The following is a 24,020-nucleotide window of genomic DNA, read 5'->3' as shown; positions in this document are numbered from 1 at the left end:
TGTTATTCGATGACATTTTGGTCACGTTAACCATTTTCGCGGACGCGAAAATGCGTCAACGACGCTGGTGGCTATAGCGGCATTATCGCGTATATTTGGCTTGATCATTTTTAAGATCATGCCCAGGGATTACGTTTGAGGGTACTGTAAAAAATCCAGCGTGTCATTGTTCATCCTCTGGGCAGCGTAATAACTATCAATGAATAACTTTCAACGAAGTGTTAACCATTATAATTAGATCAGGATTTTTAGGTTTAACCCTTTCCGTGTTCATTGCCTGTACCGCACTCACGTGCCCAGGTGCTACTTGGGTGAGGAAAAGGCGATGGGCACGATGATTGTAACTAATGAAATGTTTTTTTCGCGGCTGACGAGCTAGTGTATCGTGCACGACGTATCTTCCACATTGTGTGTGTGTGTGTGGTTAGGCCGTGGAAGTGCGTCGTTTCCATAGAAACAATTTGCTATTACTTACAAATGGTACCAAATTTATTCTTAATCGCTGCAATAGTACCAATTCCAATAAAATTCTCGTGGTTAATATAACTTCTGTGTTTCATGGAAAATACAGATTTTTCCAATGTTTCAAATTTCACATTAGACAGTTAAATGTAGATAGAAACGCTTTACTGGCGTTGTACGCAATGTTCGCTAGTCTTGTCAGTCGATTACAGCATTGGTACGTACCCTTAGAGTGTGAAAGTTGTATGCCAAGCTCGGGTGTCGGAGGCGTCCCGGGGCGTTCTCTCTAGTGTAGGCTTTTTGCGCCCGAGTGTTTGAATGAGAATTTCCGGGGGTTGAATGAATGTGTTGGTGTGAATCTTTTGCCATTTTAAATATAGCGCTAGGTAGGTAGGTAGCTTACTTCTGGTATGTTTGTCTGTTAATAATAAGTAGGTAGGGCCGGGCAGGTTGACCACAGTCTCCGATCGGGCAGGCGCGTTTCTCGCGTGGTTCAACCTGTTTCAGGGAATTAGATTTGAAAGATCGACGGTATAGCTGGCGCGAACGGGGGTTGCCGTTCGCCACTGACTTTACTCGATCGATTTTTCGAATCGCCCCGCGGTCGTGGTCGCGAATTGGTCGAAACGAACGTATTTTTTGCTCGAGGTTTGGCACGTTTGTATGAACAACGATTCTTTGCAATCGTTGCTTGTCTTCGTGCACTCCAAGTTCTCGCGATTTACATTTTTATTTCACCTTTATATGTTATTCTTTGGTTTGCGCTCAGGAAATCTCGAGCTTAGATATAAGTTTCAGGACTTTTTGTTACTGGGCTTCAAGCCCGAAGAAAGAAGAGGCTATATGCCGAAGAGGCCCGGAGAAGAGGGCAACTACTAATGACTATGCATTTGGAAGTAATTCTCTGAATGCAAAGTCATTCTTTGTTACTACTTTGTCACTGTGCTCATATTTGTGTAGTAGTAGTATATTATAGCTAGCTGAATGCTGGCTCATCAGATGGGGCAAATCGCGATTTCAATTGTAGTGTTGCGTATAATGAATTACGGTTCCTCTTAGAGTTGCGAACAAATCTAAATCGTGGTTTTATTAGAGTTGCGTTTAACTCCAGATCGCGATTTTTATTAGAGTTGCGTCTTCATTCAGATCGCGATTTGTATTAGAGTTACGTCCTAATCCAGATCGCGAGTTTTATTAGAGTTGCGTATTAATTAATATATCGGGCTTTGAATTAGAGTTGCGTAGAAATGATAATCGCGTTGCTCTTTTAATGTTGCGAACCATGAGATCGCGCTTGTTTGTTAAATATATAATTATTATTTGCTAATATTTGTTTCGCGAATAATGTTAAATTGTATTTGCTATTTTAATATACATTAATAATTTTTGATTAGTTTTATAGTGTTTCGATTTACGGGTATCGCGTGTAATTGCATTTTGTTTCTTGTGGAAATAATAGTTTTCAATTCTTAAGTTCCTGATTCTATTTAGTGTTGCGATAATAAATTACGCGTTTCTAGCGATAGTGTTGCGATTAATGAGTTGCCCAAATATTCCACTGATTTGGTGGAAACGTCATCCAAAGGATCTACGTCGCACCAGAATGCGATGTCACATCTAAAAAATCTTCCACTTGCGTTGTGGAAGTACGATCTGGCATATAGAGTCACCACAGTAGCCAAAGGGCTACATTGCACCGTGGTGACATTGCACTTATGCAGATCATTGTTTAAAAATCTCTCTTATTAGCGTTGCGTGCTTAAATTATGGGTGTATAAATTAGCGTATCGAATTAAGAAAAGCGCCATGAGGTGGCTGCTCGCGAATTGCTTTTTCATGACACACCCCGCGATTAAATTTCAGATTTTCTTTATTCGTCATTTAGTCAATTAGTGTTGCGAATTATGAAGAGCGCCACAATGTGGCTCTTGTCGGGAATAATTTTGCTCACTTTGTTTCTTGATATATAATCTTTAAAAATATGATGATTATTTCATGTTTAATAATAAATATAATGAATAATAGTAAATTGTTTCTATGTTGGATGAAGATTTCTATTGAATTATTTCTTGTGTTTTCGTTTGATTACAAATCGAGCGTTTGTCAGAAAATATTATACACTACTTTGTTCAATAAATAGGCATTGTTCATTAAAATATACTTGGTCACTTCTGTTACTTAATAAATAAATAATTTATTTATTTAATATTAATTCATGACTGATCTTTAAACATTCTATTAGTGTTTTGTGCATAAGTATGTATCATTTTTTAAAATTGATGAAGATATTAGCATACAATCTCATGTAAATATAGTATTAAAATACTTCTAAGATTTTTCATTGAGATTAATTTTTGTTATCAGATCGCAATTTAATTAATTTATTTAAGAACAATAAAACATGAGATAGAAATACAAGTAAATTCAAATTTTTGTCATATCAAAATACATGTAAGAATATATGTATCAAATGTATTATTCGATAAAGTAATATTTCTGTGTCCAATTGTTGTAACATACTTATGTTTATTACATTCTTGTATATCTTGTATATCTACATATATATATATATGTGTGTACTGTTACTAATCCATTGAACAAGTTTGTTACAGACTTAAGATTTTAGAAAAAGGTTCAGTGTTTGGAAGCCATACTTTTTATTATAACAAAAGGGACTATATCAGGAGCTACCTAGATGGAAGTATGACGATATATCTACAACACAAATAAAAGGGTAAATGAAAGAACATAGAGGTACTAAAAAAAGTATATTACGAAATTATATTTAAATGATATATATTTTCATTTTTCTATGTATTTTTGTATGTATGTATTTCTATATTATAATTTATATTTTGTTTATGCGTGCGTGTGTTTCTATTTTCGCAGGTCTTCGCACTCTTGGCGAACTCCTCTCCATCTATTATTTTTTCGTATGCTGTACATTTCTGTTTCAGATGCTGCAGACGTTGGGATAATATGTGCAATACATATATTTAAATTTTACTTACTAATAAGTCTATGTTACATTATACATTATACGTTTTTGTTATTTCTTTGTAATGGTTCGGAAGTGGTTATTTTGTGTGTTACCGTATTCTGCATGGTTGCATGTATCTGTAGTATAACGCATGTGCATGTGCATGTGCATGTTTGCATCATTTTTATCCATTAGTTCTGGTTATAGTATAATTTGTCGTTTATGTAGGTTGTTTAGGCTTCTTGTCCAATAATTTGTTTCTCGATCTAAATTTGTCTTCTCTCTACATAAATTTATATTTCCAACTTCACCTTAGTTTCGCGAATATTGTATAGAAAACTCCTTTGACCGTATATTTGCATAGCGACTACGTCGCAAATATATGTTGAAAGGAGATTTCATTAAATGAAAATTTGCTTAAAAGGAGGGTGGATGGGACGCGGCTAGGGTGGGTCTCCATTCGCAGCAACCTCCACGTGGTGAGACCCGGGCATTATTTGTTATATGTAATTGTTAATTGTATCAAACGTGGTTTGATATAATTATAAATTACGTAGCAAATAATTTGAGCTAATGGCTGCCATAGGTTTTAATTTTGTCTAAATTGATTTAAATAGTATCTCATTTCAATTAGAAATGTTTCAAAGTTAATTATAGTAGATATAAATATGATAGAGATTTTCAGATAAAATTGTTTATAATAGGTGTGTGAAATACTTTCGATGTATGAATGACGTTCGATATAGAATTGGGTAGTAACACAGTTTCAAATTCTACGCCGAATCAGTAACGATGATAGTGATACTAGGGTTGTTTTTTATGCAATATATAAAATTTAATTATCGTTGTACAGATTTCTACTTTGATAACAGCAACTCAACGACTCTATCGGTTGCACGTTGTCTTTTCTAGATGTCACTGTTAGGTTTGTTGTTGGATGATAATGCAGGATTATGTAGTTTATTATTCGTTTTATTTTTAATTAATGATATTATTAGGTCAAATTTATTGCTATAGTAATCAGTTGTTTGTACATTTATTGAATGGTATGATTGTTAAAATCATAAACGGAGTGAAAGTACTTCAGAATCTTGATATAAAGACAAATTACTTATTTATATTACACCCGTAGCTTTTCTGTACTGACCAAAGTGTTCCAAGTATTGTTGTATTGTATCCAATGGTTGATAAATATCGTTCATCCGGTTCTATAAAAAAAACCGAAAATTTATATGAACATACATAATATTTTTCCATTTATTTTCATAATAGAGAACTCTATTGCTTTGTTTTCTATGTTTGAAACATTATTCATTGTTACCTGTAAATATTGCGGTGCTTGATTAGACACAGTGGATCCAAGGAACCCTTGCAAAAATTCACGCATTAATTCCCATGCACTTCCGGGAACAACGCAGGGCCTGTATTCTACCTGTAAAAAACAAAAATGATATAGGACTCCTACATTCAAAACCGACGAAAAGTATACATATATGTAGAACGACATATTTTTTAATTTCTTCAGAAGAAACATTATGTATATAATATTGGGAAGACTGCAAGAATATCTTGGAATGATTTCCCTTTTTGGAAGAGAAGAAGAAGACAAGGAACAAACAAAATGGCAGAATCGAGAAGCGTGAGTTAGCAGCAACGATAGTATTTTCTTCGATGAAATTAATGGAGGACATGGGGTTTTATCGTAACGTATTCGACGTCCTGAGAGGGTACAAATAGTGCTGTTTACCGATACGAATGGCCGGTGGATTGCGCGAAAAGGCCACGTTGCTGGACCGTCGCGTTTCCAGCTTGTAGAACGGAAGTTACACCATTGTCATCGTGACACTGGCTGACCGAGAAACATTCTCGCGCTTAAAACTCTGGTCATGATACGAGGAACAGTTGTTACTTCTGATAACGGAAAAAAGATACTTGGGAATGTTGCCAAAATATGTCACTGTTTGCATTGTGTCCGCCATTGTAGAATTGTGGAATTTCAAAAAATATCATTGTTCTATTCGATAAATTTTCTTTTCAACAAAATAAACTGGAAAGCTTTTCATGTTGCTTGTTTTTGAAGAATTTGTTACTTTAACTTTTGGAGAGCATCTAAAAGAGACTTTCTCACATCGGCAGATATATCCTGCGTACATATTGTACATTTACGGAAAAGGTTTGCACAAATAAATGCATCAGTGGTGTACACGAATCGAAATCCGCGTATGCGAAAGGGGTGAAATACGTTCAGGATTGGAATAAAAGCGGTATTCAGACAGATTTCAATTGAAATTCAATTTTTATTAACCAGCTACTAAAATGCCGCTCTGACTCACCAATTCAATAAATAGTTCAATTTAAATCGTATAAATCATATTCCATACCTGTTCTTGATATCTGTCTCGATTTTCCGCGAATTTTATCGAAATTTCATCGACGCGTATTATAGAGGAAACTGTTTCGTTTGTGATCATATTCATAACTAACACACACAGGGATTCACGTGCGTGTATCACAAAACTGACGATGGACAGAGTTTGTCGATCGATATTGCACGGGATTCACGTGATCTGTAAGACGTCCGAAAGTAGCGTAGGCTATCTTGCCGATTTCCAAGTTTAATCGCGAGTTAATTAGCTACCGCGATCCCTTCGGTATCTCGCGGTCGCAGTAGCTAGGGCACTTGGTAACGAGTTTCGTGAAAATCACCAGGCTAGGCGTCTGTCGCGATTATTAATTCAATTCAACCGATTGTCTGGCTAAAAGTTCCCTTCGGCTATACGATGAATTATGCACCTCTTCCGTCGGGGATGAATGGAAAAAGAGGCCAGTTCCTCTCGGATTTTTGCATTATTTTCGTGGCTAATTAGTTTCTCAGAGATAAAAAATTGCTCTAAACCATCGACCTTTCTTCTTGACGCTTACCTCGACCAATACACCTTTGAAGTTTTGATTAATCGTCACGCTGCCAAGTTTGACGCAAAAATCACCGATCTCGAATCGTGGACCCTTTGATTCCATCTTCTGCATCTTGTTCGTGTAGATGCTTGTGATTTTGTACATTAATAGATCGAAGAGACCGTCAGCTATCAGTGGGACCACTTTATTACCAGACTCCAAAATGGCGAACGCAGATGCCGGTTGCTCTGAATTATGAAGAACATGAAGAGTTCGTTGAACGCCTGGAAAAAACAAACAAAAAAAAAAAGTTGAAAACCCATTACACTTGTGTAGTGACAGTAAAGTACTTCGCGTAGAACTTGGTTGCTTTAATTTCTCAAGTGGTTCGCCACTCGTCTACCAATTTTCCACGTCTTCTAAAGTTTTCTACGCGAGATTTTAATGGCTTAGAATATTTATATTCGTTATGGGATGGCCCATAATAGAATAGAGAATAGAATCGTGCACAATGATGTACCTCTGCTTAGCATGCACCAAGTTGGCCTTGTTTACACCGGCCTGCACGTGCATATAACAGGACCGTGCTAAACTTGGATCCAACTTGAAGTTCAGCCCGTGCCACGTCCAACTTCTACCCTCCGTCTCGTATGTTATCAAGTTGTACGGTGAATCCCCGAACGCGAAAACTATCGGGATTGCTTGGGAACGACAATCTCCAGCACGTCGTTTTCCGATAAATTTCGAATTCTCTAGACAGCTAGTTAACGAGAACTAATATCCGCGATTAGTCGATCCGCCTATTTCCTATCAGCTTCCTGTTCCTATCTTACGAGGGCAGAAACAAACTTTTTCCATCAACTTCCGACGAGTGATTTATTAGCATATTTGTTTGATCAAAGTGACGTTCAAATTCCTCTCAGGTGCAATTTTTTGCATCACTTTTCCGCTTCAGAATTTTTGTCTGAAGATCGGGAATAAACGATCTGGACGATCCCCGTGTATTACGCGTATGGTTGTGGAAATGCGGAACGGTGGTAATCAGATTCCATCATTTTCGCGTTTCAATTAGCTGATTCGATGTAAACAATTATATCGTCATTGGCGCTTTCGCGTAATACGATAGGATTAAAGTCGATCAATTGAAACGGACAAGATGATAATGTAGTTCAGTTGATGCAGGGTATAATGAAATCGGACAGAATTGAATTATGCGCGAATGAAATGGAAATCTGATGGATCCGAGGCTAGATTTTATTATCTGTAATTGGATTATTTTACTGTTTTTAGGTTTCGAATCAACTTGATGCAATATTCTAGAACGTATTAGATAATAATTTCTCATATATCTATAGACTAGAGTACATATATCCCATTCACGGTTTATTATTGAAGTTTACAGGATGGAGTTGCCTTTACGCGTACATCATTGTACTACACGTAAATTTCCTTCCCGATATAATCTCGCGTCTCAAAAGTGTTTTTAACAGTTTTGCTACATTTTAATCAATGAGTTTCAATCATCTCTTCTACTGTGCAACAAGATCGAACAGGATTTCGATTGAAATGAATTTCGCGTGATGAACTTCGTCTCGCGTGTATCAGGGGGATTAATGCTGGCCGGTCTGAAACGTACGACGTGCGAACTCCACTGAATATTCATAATTCATCCAGTGCAACCCCTCACCTGGTCCGTCCACCATAATAGCTGGCTATTGCCGCCTGCAAACCTCCAACCTATGAATTATTTATGGGACGAACTATAACGCATCCCTCTCCTCTCCTCTCACCCCAGAGTCGAATGACAAAATTCTTAATTGCAGGTCGCAGGGACCCGCGGACAGCTTTATGCGCTTTAATTGTACACCACTTATGCCTTTATTTATTGCCACTGGTTAAGTTTAGCGCCATAAACATGGTCAGTCTTATCCCGTCTTTCATTCCATGGAAAATGAATGTTTTCTCGCGAAATAAGGCTTACATGCCCGACATGACACGGTGATTAGGGTAGATTGGGTTAAGTTTTAAAAAATGATCGTGTCATACGAAATTAAGAGAACTAGTGCAAAGAACACAGATTAGTTGCGGTTTACATTCGCTGCTACAACATATCTCGATACGGTCGGCACGCGAACCGCAACCTATTTCCGTTTGGTAATTTGATGCAAACAGTGCAAAGAACATGGGCAGATCGATTCGTATCAACGAACAGGCTGATTAGAAACCGTGCTTTACGCGTCCTTACGCGGCATCCTCTTCCGTTTCCCGCGGGGTAATTCGCACCAGCGACCGTGTACGGCCCTGTGACGCGCCGCATGCCGCATTCCGCATCGTCTGTATCGCACGTATGCATCGCGGACACGGATGTACAGGCGCCGCAGGAGCCGCAAATGTGGCTCGCCACCCTCTGTATCCGCGAGGATCACCAAGCAATAACATCTTATCAGTTTAATGACCCTGAAATAAATATCTAAGCGGATTAATACCAGGTTAAGAGCATGGCGGTCTGCGCATTATAGACACCATTTGTTTGTATCTTGAGCAGCATTTTTTAAAGGACATGGTGATAGAATATGATGTTCTTAGATAGAAAATTTCAGATCTTCTAGGGACAACTTTCCGTGGAGAATTTCATTGTTGCCTTGAGCCTTCCATATTTTCAACTGAAAGAATGCTTGGTTAACCCTTTTAAGTGTACGACTGTAACATTCATAGGATGGAGTCGTTTGGAGAGGATTCAATTCAGTCTATATCAATTTAGTTCCTGTAAATAATAAGTCCATATGTATAGTACAAGTTCAGTGATTCCTCTCATTGTCAATGATTTGTCCTGTTGAAGTGATGATTGGCAGTAGATTAGGTGACGCTAGTCAGACAAGCGTTCGGTTCATTGGGTATTGAGTAAAAGTTTCTTGCGACGAGTGGAGTTTTGTCTTGTTTATAGATGAAAAATGTCTACAATTTATTGTCGCACTTTAAAAATTAATCATGTTGGCATTCGGTTTATTATCGTCATCGATATTTTTTATTAAATTTCCGAGCATCGTGTATAATGTTTCAAGACAACATTGAACCAGCAAAAGATGTTCATCAGTCGCATACATACACATTGGTCGTGTATGATAGCTGTTCGACCGATCATCAACCGTCAGAAGGCAACGTAATCGAGAGTATCGGGTATTCGATCGGTGCTCGTGCACGGGGTTCGTGCAGACTCGCAATTGCGGTTCATTATCGAGCTGCACGCCCGATAGCTGTGAAATAAGGCTCGTAAAAAACGTCGGTTAGTAACAAATTACGAGATAAAGTTGATCTTGGGTTCGGCTATGCGGTTTCAATCTCTGCTCGCAAATTCTTCGACTGTAACGCCCCCGTCGAACGTAATTGTGATCTGTTGAAATCTCTTTATAAATTACAGTTTACGATACAAGAATATACAGTGACTGGAAGAAATATTTATAGATAACATACTTTTGAACCTTCTTTACAATATTTTCTCGAGTGTAATGTTCATGTAGTTAAGACCTTAATCGCTTCAGCGTGCTGTATCATCGCTTCTCACTTCTTTCCACTCTCTCTTCCCCTTATCTGGAATCGGTTCACTTTCTTCCCCCCTGTTCTTTCAACCTTCCATCGTCCTCATCTTCCCTATTACGCCACCCTTTCTCTCTTTCATCGGGCGAGTTTTATCGTTACGATGCAGGTCCACGACCGGCCCATTAATTACTCTCATTGAGCGATCGCGCCGTCGAGATTGCACCTGTCTTTGTCCAAGGTATCTACCGCGTTGATCCAATTTCGCCGTTCGAGCCGAAAGCGCCGCGGCTCCGCGAGCATTCCGCTCCACCACGTTATACGCCGCGAGAAATTATTAATGAAGCGTTACTATATGAAGCGGCGAATTATTTGGCCGATAAATCAAGCGGTGGGCTTCGCGATAGCTCGCTCGGCCGCCGCACCGACGAATTAACACGCAGCTGGGCGCAGCTCCCATCTCTAATTTATTGTCCACCGTATCGTGTATCAGGTCAACGATACGCGTCGCTCTAGTTTGAGACGTCTATGATAAAATATGCATCGCTAACCCCATGCCGTGATAACGGCACCGAACGCCAGCGTCTGTCGAGATTTTGCAAGTGGGCGCGGAGAGGTTCTTGCATCGCGTACAGAGCGCTCCTTAAGTGCTTTAAGGCTTAGTTCCAAGTACAGGTTCTTCGAATTTTGCTCGCTATTCAATGAAGCGATTTCATCCGCTCATTATAAAGGAAATGAAACCAAGTTTCGAGAACAATAGGTGTTAAGGAAAAGCATAAGACAGCGCATCAAAATATTCGTTGCTTAGTTTGAGAATCAACAAGAGGCTACCAGAAAAATTAACTATGGATGTTATTGGCCATGTGAAAAATCGTAAAATTCGGTTCACCTTACAACAACTACCCTTTGAGAAAAAGAAGCGAGTTGTTCCAAGGAATTTGAATGGACGAATAAAGGCAACGGGTTGAGGAGAAGCGCGGCGCAGTGATAGACGATCGTTAATCTTTATGCGTTTCAAGTATCGATGCTCCATTAACTGCGCTGGCCAGGATCGCGAATTTATGTTCTTTAATAGCGAAACGTTCGACTAAAGCGGACGTAAATTGATGCCCCTCCGACGTTTCTCATCCCTCAAAGGCCCCGTTCCCTGCAACAACGCCACTGACCCTGGCGCAAGCGTTTCGTTACGCTATCGGATCGCGTCAAGGAATTTATGATGAAGTTATCAATTTTGTTGAAATACGCTACGGATTCGCGGCAACTTTTAAACCGGAGATACGGCCACGGGCGCGGGGCCGCCATTAAAAAATATACGACGCGATATTTTTCGCGTTGATTAACAGCTTCACGGTCCAAATATTGTGGTATTGTCGACGAGAACATAAATCAACGGTTCGATGGAAGTATTTCGTTGTTTTCGCGTGGATGTTGATCGGCTTAAGGAAATCCATAATGCCTGCTATTTTATTATTGATACGCACTATAAGAGGAAATATATAAAATAAAAAAGTAGAAAAATATACAATAATAGATACGTGTTTCATAGATAGTAGATATATTTCTGTCAGTTTATCGCATTCGATACGCCCGCGAGCGATTATCGTTTTTCATCTTCCGATGCGAGAGTTCCTATCCATTAGCATGGTGGGTAGCTGGTAAAACGTGGATAAATTTTTTTTTCTTTAGACAAAAATAGTAGGTACATATTCCACAGCGATTGAAGAAGGAAACATCACGAATGCATTCGTATCGACGAGAGGGAGAGGTTCGTGACGCGAATATCGAAACGCTTCTCTCTGAGTGCTTCTACTTGGAGCCAAAAGTTATTCTTTTCGTTATTTTTATTTTCCACTTTTCGCTTTCGTTAATAAGTATAGGGATACCAAGTTTATAAAGTTTGACCGGGGCGCATCGCCAATCGGCTGGCAGCAGCTGGAACTTTTAATAAAGCGATCGCAAATCTTGTCGGCGGATAGAGCAGGGGCTGGTAAGGAAAAGTGACCCCCTCGATAGGCGACCTTACCCCCTATCATCTTCCCTCATACCTCCTAGGGCATCTCCGTATCTCATTCTACCTTCGATTATACAGCACAAGAGTGAAGGCGGACGGGGGGTATTTGTTCGAATAGTTTGGCCAACTATTGACTTTGATAATAATGTCAGGGCTTAAGGAGAAAGTTGGAACGATGTCGGCGAAGTTAAGCGACCGGCTGATCGATAAAGAGCTCGCGTTTGTTGCTCCTTCTAATTTCCCAAGCCGTCCCCTCTATTGCTACCTGCTATCTCTCATTAGATCATCTACTCAGCCTGTGCAATCGAGGAACCATACGAATTACTATCCTTTCCGTTCATTTTATGCAATCAATGCATCATCGTTGTCACGTAGCAAGAATGTTAACTGTTGAAACAATTGAGCTTCCCAAGACAAAACACTCCTCCAGCATCGAAATTGGCAATTCTTTTAGGGTAACTTTCGAAGAGGCATCGTGAAAAGTAGCACTTCACATTCGAGTAATCAAAGATAGACGTTAACGGAGAGTTTCATTAATGATTTCGTAGAATGATCTTGTAGGATTACTGTGGACCATTTTTGAGGATGGCATATGGCAGAGGGATTAGTCGGCGTTTTCTTTGACTAATTTGAATGGCAGCTTTGAATGACAGGCTCCGTGGATATTTCCTTTGAGTGTGGATTAATGTTCGACAAATAGACGAGATCGATTCGTTAAATTTCATGCAAATAATAAAATTGTAGTGAGGCTTCTAGTATTTTCAATTTTTCTATTTTACTCCTTCTCTAATACTCAAATAACGACTCGTAACGAATCGATAATCTTTTCTAACGTGAGTAATTACATTCGAACGAATATTAGCTTTGTTAACACGGAGAAATTCAAGTGAATCCTTCGACAAACACAATTCTTACATGTCCTACCAATTTCACCGTTAATTCTCTCTTCGTACTCATTGAATTACATCCCATTAGATTCAATCCTCTCTAAATCAAACAACGACACGAAATTATTTCCCCTGTCCATCTCACGCGATCACACAGCACCGTCATTAGACGAAACTCCTAACTAAAAGCGCGGAACAGCTTCAACGTAATCGCGAGAGATTGATATTCATCGTGAAAGAGAGGATCGTAATGATCGACGGCTATCTGGTTTCATCTTCTTCTCGAAACGACTTTAGGACCGTTCGTGGGTCGGCCTATCGCGCGCGGCCGTTTTAAGAGTCGTGACAAATTGAAGTCGATATCGAAGATTAATCGGGGAAAAGTGCCGCGACGCGACTGAGGCTAGGCACACACGAGCCCCGCCGCTCATTCGTTCTGGCTTACGGAATTCGTCCCTATCGAAGATCGTTCCCATCGACAATGGGAGTCACGCGAGCCGGAGCTCTCTCACCCTTTCATCCGCGTTTCGCCTCCCCTCGCGCGAGGGCTCGTGACGCAAACAGCTTGAACCACGAGACCCATTGTGTTCCTGGTACCCCTCCGCTGCACAGGGTCGAAACGAGAAATCTCATCCGGCTGTGTCTGGGGTACGCAGGACTTCATTGTCGAGCAATTTATCCGGCATTCAACCTGGCGACCGATACGTTGAATCCTTTTTCTGGGCGTGTTTCAACATCCTGCAATCGTTTTTTATCGTGACCTTTAATTCGACGCGGTCTCGAATTGCTGTTTCGTTGCCTGGCGATTTCACTCGATCGAACGCCGTAATGTTCGAGGGGTTATAGAGGATGTTTGGTCCATCGATTGCTTGGTCGGTAAGATTTTAGAGTTCTCGTTGAAACTTTTCTTTAACGAGGATTTTGTAGAGCACGTTAACATTTCTGTAATGTCAAAGTGGAATTTTTGATATAGTCAAGCTCTGGCATACAATAAATATAATACTTTCATCTTCGAATTTCTTCATTTAGCTCGGTGCAAGGACGTCGTTTCATTAGGGCGGTCACAACATCTGACAAGTAATCTAAGTAATTAGTCAAGTAACCGCAGCGCGCAATTAAAACCGATTGACCTCGCGAAAAGCAGCAGTGTTCGCTTGGTTTCAGTCCCCTATTCTCTTTTCACGTTGTTACTTTAAACGTTGCAACGTTTGGGTTGTAACGTCCCTTATACCGCGACAAGTCGATGGAAAGCTGATCATAAAGGGCGCGTGCCGTTTCAATGGGAATTCGAGGGTGAAACCTCGCTGAAATCCCCGGTGCATCGCGGCGAATTTCGACCGCTTTGAACCTCAGTTAAATCTAATCGAGTTTATTAGCGCTGCTCGAAACTAGCAGGTTTCATTTGCTAATTAGGGTAGATGTATATAGGATAGACGTACTGATTATACGCATTGCATTGCTTCTGAACACAATTATCATAATTTCTCCGTTCTAAAATTATTTGAAACGTAATTTATAATCACAAGTATATCAATCAAGAAACATTATACATTAGCAAGTAGAAATGTATCGATGCTATGTCCATTGTAACAGAAATGCGTGTATAACCATCATTGTACGGTCTCGAAAATGCATCTTTGAAATTCCACGTTTCCCTATCGATACAGTTTTCTTTGGTGCGTTCCCTTTGAGATGATACTCGCGGGAGAATCTGACAGATTCGAGGGTTGCTTTGTATATTCTTTTGCTGGATATCTGTTTTGTGAGCAAAGGTAACAAAGGAGTTTTATGCTGATTGATATAGGAGAATACTGTTCTTCTTATTAAATATTGACGTTTCTGTGACTATGTTGTGTAAAAAAATAGGTTTTTATATTTAGATTTGTACTCAAATTCATCATTTAATTCTACACCAAAAAATGTAATTATAAAATGAGTCTTGGTTCGACACGTACGATCCGTGAACACGAAACACGTGGCGGTAATATCGTAATACGTAAAAGGGTGCGAAAGTGAACATCGAAGACGGGACGCGATAGATTCCCCGTTTCGCCGTTGGAACGGTCCTCGCCGCGCTCCCGTTGCACGATGGTTGGGGCGAGAGCGTTGCGCAGGGGGTTTCTGTGCGCGATGCCACAGCCAACCGACGCTAGTATCTAGGGGGCTGTTTTCTCCCTCTCAGTTGGCCGCGATTCAGCGCCGGGTGTATGTCCTGCTTTCGTCGCGGCTAGACCGACGCGGAAACAACAGCAAAACATTTCGCACGACTCTCTCCTTTATCAGCTGCCTCTGCGTCCCTCTGTGACCTTAAACTACGAAACGGTGCATCTAATAAGTGGCGGGTATATCGAATTTCGACCAGTTTAAGTGTTTCCGCTTTGGAACCGGCAGCAAGTCGTTTGTGCGAGTCCTGTCCGAGCTATCTCGTGCGAGAGGTGCGCGAGTTGAACGAGTTTAACTGGTAACTAGTTAACTGGGGACGAACGATGGTAGCCAGGATAGTATTCGTAGAGGAGGAGCATCGACGTTAGATCAGAGCGATAGGTTGACTGAACGCGGTCCCTGTGGTTTGCTCGTTATCGAATGTTCGAAATTCATCGGATTCGTGATTTAACTGGCGGATAAGTCACGGAATGTCACGGATAATTGGAAGAGTTGACTGATCTCCAGATAGCGAGGAGTGCCTCGAGGGGTCCCCTCGATTAGGATCCGAGCACCCGATCCAACGGTGTAAATAAGAAGCAACGCGGCAGTTATTTCCCATCGTGCGGTGTACGAGTGCAGTTACAGACGTAACAGTGGCCAGAGATTGATTGCGTTAAAGAGGAACTGGTGCACGATCGTTGCATTTACTCGTTCCCGTTACGATCCAGCAGCGAGCCATCGAATGGAACGTGCTTTTCGACCAGCGAATTAATTTTCACCGCTATCACGCGGATTTACTCAATTAATGGCGACAATGATCAACGTCTGATCATTTTCTAACCTGAACAAATGGACGTGTTAGCCTCTTTTATACGCGTAAGGTAGCCGCCGTGAAAATATCAATGAACATCAGCCCCTTTCCATCGTATCAATCTGAACCCATCAACCATGAAGTCTCTTCCTATCGTTGTCTCGCGCCGAGCTCGATAAAATCGAGTTTACCAGGGCCACGGGACCTAAGGCAACATGGATAGAACAGGGTCACGGTTATGGGTATGTTGAACCGACGAAAGCAGAACCCGGAGGAAACTTGAGGTTGAACCGGGCTCGAAAGGAGGATGAGACGTCTCGAGGAAGCGGCCACATAGAACAATCGATCGTACCTTCAAGGATAATTGCTAAAGCCGATGCAGCAGTCTCCTCCACGGTTGAACGGTCGCTCGCCTCCGCCCGGTAATGCGTCGTGAAAGGGTTGCTCTGTGCGCTCGTGCAACTGTCGCGACTGATCATTCTCGAGGCATGAAAGGCACGCGTGATTCCTGAGACCAGCGGATCGATGCTTGACTCCTCCGATTAATACCTACCATCTCTAACCCCCACGCGCCCGCGACACGACACATCTCACTCGGAGGGATTATTTTTATTTCCGCGGGGAAATTCGTGGATGATGTTTTGTCGGGGCGACCTGGATGGAAGCGATCGCCGAGTGACCATCGATTGAAAGTCCGCCGGGGCAACTTTCGACGCAGGGGAAAGCGGAAAAGTGGAAAGTAGTTTGTGTGCTCAAGGATCGGGAGGTAGATGTTAATGGAGAGATTCGTGGACGGATCCGGTGCAATTACGTGGATTATTATGGATCGCTTTCGAAGAAGATGCCTGAGAGGGATTTGTCGACGATTTTCTTAAGCGATTTGGGGGTGAAAACTTTTGATGAGGGAAGTCGTGGATAATCTACGAGGGAACGTGACGCGATAACGATTGTGTTTGATGGTATTGAATTATTTGGAGCTCTTTACACGGCTCATTAAGGCGGATCAACTTATTATACTCGTGTCAAATAGATTATAATTCAGTTATTCGTCGTGAATCAATATGTTGATTTTTATTCTCAAAGGATCAAGCTAGTTCTTCGATAGGTGCAATTTTACATATCCCGGAACATCTACAACACAGCAGAGATATGCCAGTCGCACTCAAGTCAGCATATCAGACGGATTTTTCTCGCAGCTGTAGCAGACGGGCCCGAAAATACGCGTTTGGCCGTGAAAGCGTTCTTCCATGGAGTACACATTGTTGAGTCAACAAAAACGAAACTTTATCTTGTTCCACGAAAATCCTACACAGCCACGAATTGCTTTCGTTTTGTAGAGAAACGGAAAAAAAAAATAGTAGAACGTAATATTCCTGAATGAAAAAAGAAGAGAAATGATAAGGATATAATTTGGTATAGAGAGGACAAGTCTCGGAGCAGTCGATCGGAGGATACAGTGCCGCAGCTGGCGAAAAACGTCGAATGCATGCCGAACATGCATCGTTTTAGTAGGTCAGCGTCGAGGGGTAAAGAAAGTTGGTAACTGGCGAACTTGAGGGACGTTCGTGGCGAGTGCATCGACAGAACGCGGTGCATAAACAACTCTCTTACGACTATCTGCGCTGGGAATCGCAAGAAGAACGTCCGATCGTGAGCCGATAAAGCATTTCACGCTCGAATAATCGAGATTCGTTCATGTCGGGCGAGGATTCCATCGTATCGAGGCGGAATATCGCGGGGAAAATAATATTACCGAGCGAGAGGATCGAAGGAAAGCGAGGAAATATTACGAAGATAATTTAAAGGGGAAAATCGAGAGTGTCGTGCAATAGGGCAGGCGGAAGTTTCAGTTGAAATGGAATCGTTGTAGCGTCGCTCGCTGCGAACTCTGACGCCGATACGGGGTTGTGCGTCTTGTTGAAATCACGGCAAAGGTGATTAATCGGCATTGCGGATACGTTGACGAGTCGATGCAGCCGGACTGCACGGTTCGCTGACGCGATTCTCGCCAACTTCGTCCTTCTTTCGTTGTCCAGTCGACACCCGGACTAGGGATTGAATGGCGGCCATAGGAAGGCAAGAACTTGAGGAATCGCGTGGAATCGCGAACGAGGACTGATTACACGACGACTTTTCTGTCGTTTAAAAACTTGCAAAATCGTTTTGGATGAATCGAGGATATAGTTTTGTTGATAGAACATTTCTGGTCATTCATATATCGAGTGCAGATACTTGTAAAGTGAAAATAGCAATATGTTGTGCATAAAGAGGTCGATTAGGTGGTGATCGTATTGCACGCAGAATTTTCTTATTTTATTATCGTTGGCAGCAGGTTGTCCTATCTCGCCGTAGAGGGTGGAACGGCGTTTATTATACGATTTAACGGCGTATGGGAGGATTATTGGAACTGTAGCCATCTTCCACGCTGTGCAGAGAGGCTTTCGTTTCGCGTTGTACGATCGATCGATGAATTTAATCTGCGCAAACAGCGGATGGTCTAGCGTTATCAATAACGGCCACGGATCAGCTTCTTCCCCTTACTCGTCGTTTGGTGACGATTGTTTGCGTTTTAGAACCCTCGGTGAAAGCACGTCTTCGGTTATACTTCCGGTAGATTCTCTTAATTTTCGACACAGTCGGATATTATCGAAAGTATGAAGAGAGAGAGAACTTTGCAATACTAAGTTTTGCTGTAAGGTACTCGTTGTATTAGAAATAGGTTGTTTATGAAGTTAGGTCAGGTATTGGAATTTTCCTAAACGAAAGCATTATTTCGATTATATAATTAAAAGTTTGTTTAATTAATTGTAGTTGCGTAAGAAATATAGATAACGTTCTGCGAGACTTTCTGACCCTCAAACTTCCAGCAACTTTTCCTTCCAAATCTATTTACGTGATACCGACTATGAGCTAATTCTGCTCGATTGCATAATCGACCACGGTTCACGAGCCTCTCAGATTGTCTCCTCGGCACGACTGGAATCATCGACCCAGGTTTCTGTCTGCGAATGACGGTTGAATTATTTAACAATTACGCTCACCAATAAATGGCAATAAACAAGTATTAATCAGTTTCGATTGGAGATCGCCATTCAACCATATTTCAAATTGGAGAAGAGGCACATTTCTTGAAAGTTTCGAATTTTTGTGAAAGCTCTTGTAATTTGTATTCGTTTCAATTGCAATTCAGAAATGTTCTTCATGTTCGGGATCTTTTCCCGCTAGCATCATTTTTTCTTTACGCCGAAAATACGCTTAATTACAGATGGTCGAACTTGGCCACGAAATTCCCAGCCGCGCGCAATAATTTAAATTAATCACCGGCGCAGATACAATTGATTTAATGCGCGGCTTAATCTAGGCGCTGACACGTTCAGCGGGCGACTCACGATGAGTTACGGCAATTCACGCGCAAGACAGGATCCATTTACAATGGAGACATTTACAGATTAGCCGTGCACGGAGTGTACCTGCGAGAAATTCGCTGCGTTGCGTATCCCGTACGCAGAGTTTGTTACAAAACGCAACACCGACCGTGAACTCCTTTTCTCAGTGGATTTAATTAAAAATTTCACGGTGTTCCGCGTATCGCGTCGCTGAAAGTGCTGTTAACCGGTATCCCATCGAAGCGACATGTTTCAAGGAATAGCAATGGAGTTACTTTTTTTTGCAAGAGATAGATCATTGTTTTTAAAAGTGGAATTTCAACGCTTCGTTACACATTCGTTACACATGGTTCATTCATCCTCAAACACGCTTGAAATCGCGCTCGCCGGACTATCTCCGATATTTTTATTCTTTAAACACTTCACCTACTTTTATCGGTGTAAAAAAAAAACCTCCGGTGTCTGCAATCACAGAGCGAAAGAGGGCAAAAAAAAGGAGAGAGAGAAAACTATCGGAATAGCAGTCTGTTGAAGTAGTAGAGCGTTCGAATAACAGATTCCACTTTATTTTCCACTCTAGCCCGAAGCACAGGTGCCTCCATTTACAGATTAAACCGCGTCGTACCCTGGTACAGCAGGGTGAGAGCGAATTGGCTCGTTCTTTTGGGGCTATACCCTTTAAAAAGGGTCGCGGGTGGTGCGAGCTGGCACACGAGACTGCGAGCGAAAGAACAATGATACGGGTGGATTCGCTTCCAAATGGCATCGTGGCCACGCAAATTTCAACCCTGTGCACGTCGATCGACGTGAATCGAAAGGACTCAGAAGCGTCGTTCGTGCGCGCTCGACAAATTACCCTCGATTCGCGGACGTTCTCCTTCGCGAAAGCTGTTTCACGCGCGAAACAAAAAGGAAACGGATAATAGGAACGCGTCAGATGGCGGAAAGAAGGAAAATTCCCCTTAGTTTAGAAAAGTCCCCTTAGTTCTCGTTTCGCGCCGGCTTAGGATGGGTCAAGATCACCGTGTCGCGGTCAGAAAATTCCTCGACCTACACCCCTGCGTCCGTCTGACACACTTCCCACGGTCACGGTCTAACCAGTGTCTCAAAGTTTTCTTTTTTTTTCAAGAAGAAGAAGAGAACGTGGTAGGTAGAAGATTGTAGGTTTGATTGAAAGAATGCTGTCGAGGGTACTAGTTATATTTTTAACATTTTCATTAAGTACCAGGTGTGTCTTTGAATAACGGGTTGAATCATATTGTGCTTGAAAACATCTATTAACTCGCAAAGGACAATTTCTGATTCCAATTTAGTCCTAGATTGCGGATGTCGATGAATACAGAGTGCGCGTAGCGTGTAAAAGTCCAAGAAATGTGCTAAATAAAGTATACGTTATAATATTTAAAGAGTGATTCGGATTTTTATGGACTCATTTTATAGCTGTGATTATAAAATTGCGAATTTGCATGAACATCCGTAGTCTAATCGTAACGAGTATTGTTATTCCTCGAGGATAGTCAGTTTGCTGTTGCTTTTATACGCGTTCGATATTTCTTCGAAACGGCGAACAATTAAATAAATGTTACGATAAATCAAAGTCCTCGTGAAGTGTGCTGACGAATTTGAAATCGAGCGAGGCGGGCAGAGGTCGAGCTTATTGAATAAACGACGCGGAAGTCGATCCGCGACACATCGTGTGACATAATCGCGGTCCGCGCGGCGCGTTATTCGATTCGACACGGAAAAAAAGGCGCGCGACGGCTCTACTGCATCGATGGTCAATTAGTTTCGATCAGGAAGCAATTTCAGAGACGCGTATGCCGGACTTTTTCCCGCGGATAAACCGCTGCGTTATACGTTCATTAAGGCCCGTTTCCTGAAGCATCCGATCGCACGGGTTTGCCGTTGAATAGCCTTTAATTACGAATTTCTCGTTGTTTGCGTTGGATACCAAACGAGCCGGTGACTGTTAAATATTATCTACTAAGTATATAGGGGCGATGGAAAGTGTTAGAATTGTAATAAAAGAATATAGGTTTAACGTGTAATTTTAACGCTGAAAAAAATTGCTAGGGGCAGCCATTTTTCTCGAACGACCGGATGAATTTGCATAATGAAGGATTGAGCCGCGTCGCGGTGAACGGGATGCAGTTGCGTCGGTCAGCCATCAATTGCACGAGGCGAGCGATCCTGTCAGAGCCAGGCCGGGTTTTCTATAACGTCCACGAGGGAACTCTCACTGTTAATCGCGGAATTCTTCGGAATTTTCCTCTCGTTCGTTCGAAGTACTTTGAATATAGGTTGTTTCCCCTTGTTTGCATCTTGCTAATTACGAACGGAATTGTATTTTTATCGTTTTTACTTCGAAGTCGATTAACCGTTGTTACTTCGGTACAGCCTTTTGCCGATTCATACTTCAGTTGCTTTTATTTCCCTTGGGTATTTGTATTTTCTATTGTTTTTTTTCAAATACCTTTTACACTTATTCTACTTGTTATTTAATTCTCTTGCATTTTCTCTACTCCTTTCACGGCTCTAACTCGTCTTCCACTTGTTATCTACCATGTGTGTTGCATATACATGATGCTCACGAAAACTGGGCCAAGCTACCCTTTTTTAGCCGAAGATGGAAGAAAAATGCTCGAGGAATTCTACTTTCCCTTCAAATGGATCCATCACGCTCTCAAACTTAAATCCAGTCACTGTAATCATTCCATCTTTTAGCATCGCGCGTCACGTGAATTTTCCATCCAATTTTTTAATCTAATCCGATCTCCCGTTTAAAAGTACCGTATCTCTGGATTTTAATCAAATTACGGTTCATTAAGTTTAATAATCCAAATCGAATTTCAACTGAAATTCACCGGCTATGATCGTTCCATCCTTTAACATCACGCACGATGCGATTTCTCGTCTCGCTTTTCAATTTTCTGCTAGAATTTGAAATCGAAGTTGATCAAATGAAATAATTTCTTCGATCGAACGTCAAATTCAATTTACGCGCTAATTATAATTATTTCGAATTCAATCGGATAGAAAGAATGTAAAATGTCTTCGTCATCGCGCGCGTCGACCATCTGACTAGCAATCGACACGGTATATATCTCCTTGCTTCCCGGAAACGTAATTCCTCTCGATGGGTAATTAGAAAACCAGTCAAGGGAGCAGACGTGCGAGTAGAGAAAAAAAGAAAAATCGGGGAGTGAACATAATTTGTCTCGGCTCGTTTGTGGGATTTGTGGCTAGGGCCGCGGCGAATAAAAGGAGGATCGTCTTTGTGCTCGTTGGCAGCCTGCACAAAGTGTCCCTGTCCCTCGTACACAGGAATAAGTTATGAAACGGCGGCCGGATAAAAACTTTTTGATCCCTCTTTCCCGCAACGGAGAACCTTAAGCCGCACCCACGTCACCCTTTCTCTCTATCTCCCTCGTTCTTTTTCTCATCTCTCCCCCTCTTGGTAAGGCATCAAGGATTCACCGCGATCGGTCGGTTTAAGAACCACGCGAGGGTTTTCCCGTCTGAATCGAATAACATTGGCTATCGAGTTTGCATCGAACATTGAAATATTCTATATAATAGCACCGATTTCGAACGGTGGTAGAAATTATCAATTCGGGGTAGGATACTTGAAACAAGTTCTTATATCCTTTCTATCGTTATGCAAATTAACTACTTTTTAATTCGAAAGTTTCCGAGCAGAGAGTCAATTAAAAGTTTCTATACTTTGAACGAGAGTTTTGGCAAGTACCGTTAGAGCTTTTCCGCTATCAAATATAAATTTCGGTTAATATATCTCGCGAGTCGATCGAGCCAGTTATCCAGTACGCGAGGCGAAATTCAAGTTTGCTCGATCCCCGACAGCAACGCGTCGGAAGAGTCGGCCGTCTAATCGAAACGCGCCGCCTAATCCGTTGGTAATTACAGTGAATCGAATCTCCTCGAGTGGGTACAACGAGTACGGGTTCGCGGCGTGCGTTCGCTGAGTTATCACCGGCTGCCAGGAACAGGGCCGGACCTCGTGACCTGATATCGCGCCGGAACGCTCCGATATTGGCAGCGCTTCGGCCTCCCAGAAACGAAGAACAATAGGAGCAACGGCGTGTGTGCCACCGCTATCTCCACCACCGCCGCTCCCTTTTGCTTTTGCTCAACTTTCCGACGAGTTTCTTGATCGTGCCACCGGGCTACCGGGTGCACCACATCCCCGCCTCTCTCGATACACCCGCGGGACGACCGATCCTCTTCCCTTCTACCCTCGATCTTCGATCACGCGAAACAGATAGTATCGTACGCGAAAATAGACATTCCCGTGTAGTCCGCCCGAATCTGATCTGATTTCATTTGATCGGAGGTAATGTGTACGATGAGAACTGGAGAACGTGTGGGAAAAATGATAGTCTAGGGGTAGGAGGTTGTTAGAATTCTACATTTCGGGAAACATTTCGATGTTTGGGATAGTAGAGAGTGTTTGGATTCAATCTGTTTATTCGCGCACTCCGAATTGTAGGTCCGCATTCAAGGGTGGACATTTTTGCCACCGTTTCGAATAAAGATGGTAATCCGTGAGATTTGCATACAAACGCGAAAACTGCACCCATAAATACCAATTTGCTATCTCTCGTCCATCTTTAACAGGATCAACCGTCAGACCTGATTCCTCTCGAACAATTCCATTCACAACGATCCTATTCGAGTTCGGCTTAAACGGTTACATTCGAAACGGCGTTCCCAACACCCGGTACGTGGCTGTGTGGTCTATTCGTCGAGACGTTCGAACGAGAAAATGTTATTAAGCGGCTGGCGAATTTTTGCATGCACGGCCAGCCGCGGTGACGTTCGTATCGTCGCGGGTACTAATGGACTGCGACGTTTTTACAGCAGGGACTAAAAGCTCCGGCCCATAAAAGTG

General features: G+C 41.9%; 1 protein-coding gene across 1 annotated transcript in view; it reads right to left on the bottom strand.

The window, feature by feature from the left end:
- Positions 1 to 4,433: 4,433 nt before the first annotated feature.
- LOC143430395 (mediator of RNA polymerase II transcription subunit 20-like) overlaps positions 4,434 to 24,020 on the bottom strand; it is a 102,673-nt gene continuing 83,086 nt past the window's right edge. Inside the window, exons 3-5 of the mRNA XM_076906651.1 lie at positions 6,365 to 6,621; positions 4,764 to 4,874; positions 4,434 to 4,650 (exon numbers count right to left, since the gene is read on the bottom strand). Coding sequence (XP_076762766.1) covers positions 4,558 to 4,650; positions 4,764 to 4,874; positions 6,365 to 6,621 — 461 coding nt within the window. The 3' untranslated portion in view covers positions 4,434 to 4,557. The remainder of the gene's footprint in view (positions 4,651 to 4,763; positions 4,875 to 6,364; positions 6,622 to 24,020) is intronic.

Source organism: Xylocopa sonorina, chromosome 13 (genome assembly GCF_050948175.1).
Source record: "Xylocopa sonorina isolate GNS202 chromosome 13, iyXylSono1_principal, whole genome shotgun sequence".
NCBI lineage: Eukaryota > Metazoa > Arthropoda > Insecta > Hymenoptera > Apidae > Xylocopa > Xylocopa sonorina.
This window is presented reverse-complemented; position numbering and strand designations above follow the sequence as displayed.